This window comes from Salvelinus sp. IW2-2015, linkage group LG16, assembly GCF_002910315.2.
Source record: "Salvelinus sp. IW2-2015 linkage group LG16, ASM291031v2, whole genome shotgun sequence".
Taxonomy (NCBI): Eukaryota; Metazoa; Chordata; class Actinopteri; order Salmoniformes; family Salmonidae; genus Salvelinus; species Salvelinus sp. IW2-2015.
Window position 1 is genome coordinate 13,727,480 of NC_036856.1, and position 8,689 is coordinate 13,736,168.

The 8,689-nt window shown below is 40.5% G+C and overlaps 1 protein-coding gene across 1 annotated transcript; it reads left to right on the forward strand.

Annotated features, from left to right (window-relative positions):
- Positions 1-367: 367 nt before the first annotated feature.
- LOC111975865 (E3 ubiquitin-protein ligase RNF126) lies at positions 368-4,598 on the forward strand. The gene is made up of 9 exons (XM_024004525.2): positions 368-483; positions 1,707-1,765; positions 1,956-2,016; positions 2,237-2,475; positions 2,670-2,738; positions 2,884-2,953; positions 3,113-3,206; positions 3,371-3,486; positions 3,725-4,598. The coding sequence occupies exons 1-9, from the start codon at positions 409-411 to the stop codon at positions 3,878-3,880; spliced, it is 939 nt and encodes a 312-aa protein (XP_023860293.1). The 5' UTR covers positions 368-408; the 3' UTR covers positions 3,881-4,598.
- The last annotated feature ends 4,091 nt before the right edge of the window (positions 4,599-8,689 follow it).

An 8,689-nucleotide genomic window follows, 5' to 3' on the forward strand; every position in this document is an offset into this window, starting at 1 on the left:
GAAAAGTGAAATAGAACATAGCGCTTCATTATTCCCCGGAATTTCTTTAATTATAATGTATGTTGTTCATGTAAAAAAAAAATGTACCATCAGAAATGCATATTGGCTTAGTATTGCTTCTTACCTTATCATTATACAACAAACATCAGTGAAGCGCATGTGGATGTTTTGTATTGCTAATTTACTGGAAACGAATGCAACGAAAATGCTAATTTAGGCCTAAATAAAGATGCCATTGTTTTTCTTTAGCTACCTACTGAATAATACAGATTTAAGACATTTGGGAAGTTTGAGGTATTTCATTATAGCGCGTCGTACATTCACTGAGATGTAATCTCTATATTATAGTGAGCGAATGACTCTTGTCCCCTTCATTTCGCCGTACTGTCTCCCTCTACAACCAAAAAGATGGCGGAAGCACCTCCATGGCCCAGACAGTTTTTCTGTCACAGATGTTCGGAAGAGATCAGCCCTCGCCTCCCGGTAAGTAACGTTGACAAGAAGCAAGAAGTTAAAGACAATAGTCGTGGAGAGTAGATATATTGTTGTTGGTCTTGAACGTTTGGAGTCCTTAGCATTTCTAGCTAGCTAACAGCCACTCTGGCTAATATCTAGCTAAGCAGTACGGTAACGTGAGCTAACCAGATTGTCCATATCTGGCAACTGACAGTTATCTAATGAGAACTAGTTAGCTAATCTTTTAACCTGGAAGGATGGTGTGTGAAATCAGAGACTCACTATCTAGTTAACCAACTAACCGTATCTGATATGGTGTTCGGTTAAGATAGCTAGCTTATTAGCCAGCCTGCCTAGAGTTGCGTCGTTTGTAACTAGCTACTGTAACTAGCTACAGTAACTAGCTTGGCTGTGTACGTGCTAACTAGTTTACTTAGCTAGGGCATTACATTTATGCAAGATATTAATGTGACTCACATATCTAGCTAGAAATCTGACATGATGGGACAAGCACTCTTAGCCAAGGAATGCATCAGAACGTCCTTTGATATCAGTCAGCAATGCTTGGCAATGGCATGTGATGATAGTTACATCCAGATTAGCAATGAATGATTACTAAAGGATTCCATTCAGTGTCCAAACATCCTGTAGGCCTTATGACTACATCCAGATCAGCTGCAGTAGAGGACGATTTGTATTTAGCTGGTCGTGAGATATTGACTTAATTTTCCATTATCTCCAAGGAACAGTTTATTGTAAATATTTATATTATGTCATTAAGGTTTTCTCTAGAAAGTGTAGACATAGGTTGGTCATTTTCTGGCATATTCCAATGCCAAATGTAAAATATTATGTATAGTGTTGAAATGCTACAGTCAGTGACAATGGCATGTTGCATTCTTTCTGTGTGTGTGCGCCATTCAGTTAAATCACACCAGCATAACAGTCAGGGCCTGGAACAATCTGTCATAGAATACTAAAGGTGTGTCTCACAATGAAATGTTCATCTGTAGGCTTTCCCCAGTTTGGTGCTAATGACAACTGAGTTACATACTGAACACAATTCAAGTCCTTCCAGGATTATTTGTTGATTATTGTATTTCAATTGGGTTATTATCTCCTTTTTATGTCTGTTTGTTCTTTGAAGTTGAAGTTGAATGTAGTGACGTAGGAATTCAATAACTAATTGCTCACTGTGTGGTAGTGAATGTGAAAAGGACACCTAAAGGCATTGTAATATTTGTTTGCAGGATTACACATGTCCACGGTGTGAATCTGGCTTCATCGAGGAACTGCTGGAGGAAAGAAGGTTTGTTAAATGTGTGATGGCAGGCATACTGTTGACATTCTGATTAAAGATTTCAATTGATTTTGTCACTTGGCATCACAGAACTTTTCACCTATGATTACACCACTCTGGTCAAGAGGGTGTGCACAAATATAACAATATTTCTCCAAAATTGCTAACTGTTCATTTCTATGTTTCTTTTCCTGAACAGCAGTGAAAATGGGTCCACATCCACCATCTCCAGCGGTGATCAGAACCAACAGTCGTTTGAGGTTTTTGCAGCTTATTCATTCTGCTTATTGATAAACCCAGGCTAGACCATGATATTATCTTAGCAAACACAAAAACATGCCTTTGTGCATTCTGGAAAGATTTCTTCAGTTGAATTTTGACGTAGTTGGGATTTCTGTTGACTATAAACATTGAATAATACGGAAAGAACTCCAAGTAATTTATGAATGCGGCTGTTTGTTAAATGTCCTTTTCTTGTAGAATGTGGACTCTTCACACATGGCTACATTCCCATCGGGTTACGGACAGTTTGCTCTGGGAGTCTTTGACGACTCCTTTGATTTTGGAGCGGGGCAGGGAACAGAGGACAACCGCGACACAGAGAATCGGCGAGAACAGGAGTTGGCATCACGGCAGCGTTACGGCGCCAGGCAACCTCGCGGCCGCCATGACATCCGTGGACAGGCAGGGAGACATGAAGGAGTGCCCACTCTAGAGGGGTAAGCTCAGTGACTTGAGGGACCTTTTTAACTTTAGATGTGTCAGCAGTTCCCAGTGACAGGCTTGTCTCTTTTCCTCTGAGCTTTGATGATTTAGCTTGTCAACCATGTTCTATGTAAGCAATGATGAAATTAGGTTTCATTTTTGGATGCATGCAGAACATAATCATGTTTTTTTTTGTCATCTTGTGTAGAATCATTCAGCAGCTAGTGAATGGAATAATCGCCCCTACGGCAATGCCAAATATTGGTGTGGGACCCTGGTGAGTACAATTAGTCTCAGGTTACTGGGATGTACTATGCCCCATTTWAAAAAAWYAATAATAATAATTACAAAAATTATGTAAAACTTTGGTGAAGTCAGCCAACTGACTCTTTCTTTTTGTTTATTTATCTTCCTTTTTATAGGGGCGTGCTCCACTCAAACCCCATGGATTATGCCTGGGGTGCCAACGGACTAGATGCAATCATTACACAGGTACGTATTGACTGTTTACCACTCACATTATTAAAGTTTCTAAATTAACCGTCAAAAAGCACACAAATGCCTGCATATTTGCATTGTGAAAAGGGTTGCGTTTGGACAGCAAGATCTGCGCAGTATGAAATAAAAATGTTTTTTTTATGTGTCCCTTAGTTATTAAATCAATTTGAGAACACTGGCCCGCCGCCAGCTGACAGGGACAAAATCAAGAGCCTTCCCACAATCCCAATCACACAGGAGCATGTTGGTGAGTGACCCTGAACATTAAAACACATGTACAGCACAGTCATTTGCATCACCTGTGGGCTGGACTTGTTGTGGTCTTGTTCTTTTTCTACGGAAGTCAGTGGGTCATAGGGTTTGATGGTGTTTTTAAGCCATTTACATCTTGAATTTGTTTTCTGTTTCCAGTCTCAGGTCTAGAATGTCCAGTGTGTAAAGAAGACTACAGTGCTGGAGAAAATGTTAGGCAACTTCCGTGTAATCATTTGTTTCATAATGATTGCATAATACCTTGGCTTGAACAGGTAAGACCTGTTCATATACCCTCTCATATACCCTTCTTTTAGTGCTATCATTGACAAAACCTATATGACCTTATCCTGACCCCCCCCCCCCATCACCTAACCACAAACATATATTGGCCCACACTCTCCTAGGAAAGTTAAGTGGTCAGTAAAAACTACTGGCCCTACTTTAAATTCTTGAAGATGACTAATTATATAGTGATGTATTCTGTGTTTGTGCCCCTGTGTGCTTCCACAGCACGACACATGTCCAGTGTGCAGGAAAAGCTTGAGTGGACAGAACACCGCTATGAATCCTCCAGGTCTATCAGGGATGAACTTTGCCTCTGCCTCATCCCCTACACCCCCGTCCTCCACTTCAACCAACAACGAGAACTCAGCCAACAACTGCTAAAAAAACATTCCCCACCTCACACCACCCTGTGAACTGCCCTGAGTGGGTGCCAGTCTCTGGCTGTAGAGGGGAACTAAGAGCACACACCCAGTCTCATTCTCACTTGGAGCGCTGTCTCACACTGGACTGGAGCCAGCAGGAATCCAATCAAATGAAAGTCAATGTGTTTCTTCCCCATCTGAGGCTCTCCTCAAGCCTTCAGGAATGGTGCGCCTTGCCGGGTGGAAGGCTGACCCCCTACCTGGGGAGGATAGGAACATTAGGGGGGGTCACTCTGGATAACCTCATCATGCAACAACAGATCAAGCCAGTTAGTCCTGCATTCTGAGGGCAGACAAGGGTGGGGAGGTTTTTCTGGTCTCTTACCAAGACAGAGTTGTTTTACAACGAGAGGTATATTAATTTTAATACTTTGGATGCACAGCAATTTGTGAAAAAGGATAAATATATTGCATTCACTTTTTTAAAGTAGCATCCATAGCTGTACAGTTGTAGGCCTCAAAATGGAACCTTCAGAAGTGGAGGAGGAGAAAGGAGGCTAAGTATAGGATGTCTACTTGGTTTGGATTCTGCATCTTGTTTCCAATCTTATCAAATTTTAAGTTCGTTTTTTTTAAACAAAAGTACGTATGAATTTATCATTCATACAAAAAAAAAAAAAAAAATTCAAACAATAACAACCCTACATAAACAAAAGACCAATAAACTGATGCACACAAATTTCAACCAACATCGATATTACTACACCTGCTCAGACCCGCCTGTTCCCACCGCAACCATACACATCACGTATGTCTCAACCATACACATCACGTATGTCTCAACCATACACATCACGTATGTCTCAACCATACACATCACGTATGTCTCAACCATACACATCACGTATGTCTCAACCATACACATCACGTATGTCTCAACTACACTCCCCCTTCATCCCCTGGAACTTTCCAGTGCTTGTCGCACTATGCCACATGGTCTCAAATTGCACTGTTCTGATTCTTTGTAGCCCACACCTTTAAAATATTTAAATAATTTGATTCATCCACTGTCGTAGTGATGGAGGATAATTTTATTTCCAGTTTGAGTATAAGTATGGTCCACCTGATTGGGTATCTCAGTTTCTTATTGACTTAAGTTGCACTGATGCCATTGATTTTGCTCTTTCAATTAAGAAACAAACTACATTTGGCTTGGGGTTTTTTGGAAAATGTATTTGGATGCTGTCAAATGTTAGTGAATTCCTCTTAACTATCGAGGGAAAATCCATTGTAGTTAACCTTCTAGACACATTCTAACTCAGCCTTTTCTTATTCAATCATACATAATCAGTGCGTTTCAGTGGATTTTTGTTTATACATTAAGTTTAATGTAAAAAATTCACAAAATACAATTTTAAGTGAAATATTGATTTGCAGATGATGTAAACCCCTGAACAAAACAATCGATTTGAAAATAAAGATGTTTTGGGTGCTACCGCTCAATATTCAAGTGAATGATTCTATATTGTTTCTTTTTGTAACTATATATATACAGTGGGGAGAACAAGTATTTGATACACTGCCGATTTTGCAGGTTTTCCTACTTACAAAGCATGTAGAGGTCTGTAAATGTTATCATAGGTACACTTCAACTATGAGAGACGATCTAAAACAAAATCCAGAAAATCATTGTATGATTTAAGTAATTAATTTGCATTTTATTGCATGACATAAGTATTTGATACATCAGAAAAGCAGAACTTAATATTTGGTAGAAACCTTTGTTTGCAATTACAGAGATCATACGTTTCCTGTAGTTCTTGACTAGGTTTGCACACACTGCAGCAGGGATTTTGCCCACTCCTCCCTACAGATCTTCTCCAGATCCTTCAGGTTTCGGGGCTGTCGCTGGGCAATACGGACTTTCAGCTCCCTCCAAAGATTTTCATTGGGTTCAGGTCTGGAGACTGGCTAAGCACCTTGAGATGCTTCTTACGGAGCCACTCCTTAGTTGCCATGGCTGTGTGTTTCGTGTCGTTGTCATGCTGGAAGACCCAGCCACGACCCATCTTCAATGCTCTTACTGAGGGAAGGAGGTGTTGGCCAAGATCTCGCGATACATGGCCCCATCCATCCTCCCCTCAATACGGTGCAGTCGTCCTGTCCCCTTTGCAGAAAAGCATCCCCAAGAATGATGTTTCCACCTCCATGCTTCACGGTTGGGATGGTGTTCTTGGGGTGTACTCATACTTCTTCTTCCTCCAAACACGGCGAGTGGAGTTAGACCAAAAAGCTCTATTTTTGTCTCATCAGACACATGACCTTCTCCCATTCCTCCTCTGGATCATCCAGATGGTCATTGGCAAACTTCAGACAGGCCTGGACATGCACTGGCTTAAGCAGGGGGACCTTGCGTGCGCTGCAGGATTTTAATCCATGACGCGTAGTGTGTTACTAATGGTTTTCTTTGAGACTGTGGTCCCAGCTCTCTTCAGGTCATTGACCAGTGCCTGCCGTGTAGTTCTGGGCTGATCCCTCACCTTCCTCATGATCATTGATGCCCCACGAGGTGAAATCTTGCATGGAGCCCCAGACCGAGGTGATTGACCGTCATCTTGAACTTCTTCCATTTTCTAATAATTGCGCCACAGTTGTTTCCTTCTCAAAGCGCTTGCCTATTGCCTGTAGCCCATCCCAGTCTTGTGCAGGTCTACAATTGTATCCCTGATGTCCTTACAAAGCTCTCTGGTCTTGGCCATTGTGGAGAGGTTGGAATCTGTTGATTGTTGGTGTTGGACAGGTGTCTTTTATACAGGTAACGAGTTCAAACAGGTGCAGTTTAATACAGGTAATGAGTGGAGAACGGAGGCCTTTCTTAAAGAAAAACTAACAGGTCTGTGAGAGCCGGAATTCTTACTGGTTGGTAGGTGATCAAATACTTATGTCATGCAATAAAATGCAAATTAATTATTTAAAAATCATACAATGTGATTTTCTGGATTTTTGTTTTAGATTCCGTCTCTCACAGTTGAAGTGTACCTATGATAAAAATTACAGACCTCTACATGCTTTGTAAGTAGGAAAACCTGCAAAATCAGCAGTGTATCAAATACTTGTTCTCCCCACTGTATATATATATATATAAAGCTTATAAACATGTCTGGATGGAAATTTGGTGCTCGGTAGTTCAAACATCTATATAATCTATATATTGTCCCAGAAATGATAATGCTATCAGACCAATATCTTATTACTCATGGGTTATCTAGTAGATTTCAGTCACTCAGTGTCGATTACTTATGCTCATGCCGACATTTACATTTACATTTAAGTCATTTAGCAGACGCTCTTATCCAGAGCGACTTACAAATTGGTGCATTCACCTTATGAAATCCAGTGGAACATGGGTTTGACACTAGGTGGGAGTGTAATACAAAATGGCTACTGTTTGTCACGCAACCCTCTGATGTGGTTGCCTGAAACAACAATACAACTATTCATACAGTTTGGAATTGTAGGTAATTGTTTTGTCACCCTATATAAAACAAAGCCTTGTTGCATAATGGACATAACGATTGTTTTCAAGGGCTATAATCAACAATTGTTCTGGGACAGTGTCTCATACTCCCCCATTTAGAGCAATGATATCACATTTACTACCCCGAGAAGTTGTGAACTCACCAGAGGGTAATACAATGAACTAATMAATGACCAACACTGGAAATTACACACCCCTCTTTGGCAAGGTGTTTGGTTAAGGGAAAATAATTGTTGTCCAGTTTTTTTTTACTTGTGAGATCCACCAAAGGGCATGTCTTGGATAAACGTTACACAACAAATCCAGTGCCTGCTGTATTTTAGGACCAAATATTTAATTATACGGTATCTAATGTACTTTAAGTATCATTAAATATGCCTATTGTACAATACACCCAATGCAACATTGGTACTTCTCTTTTAACATGAACATCATGAATGAGTTCACATTTTTAGCTTCTAAAACAGAGTAATTCGTAGAAATGGCAAGTCTTATAAACTTATATTTGAAGAATTGCTTGCCACAATTCTGTTTATATTATAATACAAAACAATTGCTCAAGCTGTCAGTCCCTCCAAAGAAATGTAATAGGTCTCTAGATTCATTGCCACTGATACACCTACCTATTTAGTCAGATTTCCTGAACCACTTTAAGAGTAAACCATATAAATGGTTGTCTGGTATTGTGTGAGAATAACATCCATGATTGACATGCCCCCAAAAATTTAGCATTTGCTTTGTCATTTTCCAAAGGGGGTTTTGTCAAAAACAGTATGAATTCCCAATCTGGCCCTCATACCATCATGGCCTCCTAATCATCCCCAGTTTCAAACTGGCTAATTCATCCCACCTCCTCTCCCCTGTAACTATCCCCCAGGTCGTTGCAGTAAATGGGAAAGTGTTCTTTGGCAATTRACCTGGTTAAATAAAATAAATGAAGAAACTGCTTCCCCGATAGGCGACGTTGGCTAGCGAAACTCATGCGCAGCAACACGTCATCGGGTCTAACTGTGGCCTAACTGAGCATGTACAGGCCGTCAACTCAAAAGCAGTGGACGTTGAACACATTACCAGCAAATTAACACATTATAGCGGCAACAAATTATAACCATGGTATGAAAGGGATAATCATCTCGGGGCTCTATGCGTTCTCTGGAGAATAATGCAACTCCGTGGAAGGTCAGTTCCACTCTGCTAGCGTCGTGGAACACATCTTCCACGTCGTTCATTATTTTCCACAGAACGCATAGCCCTTCGTTGATTATCCCTTACATATTTACTGTTTTGGGT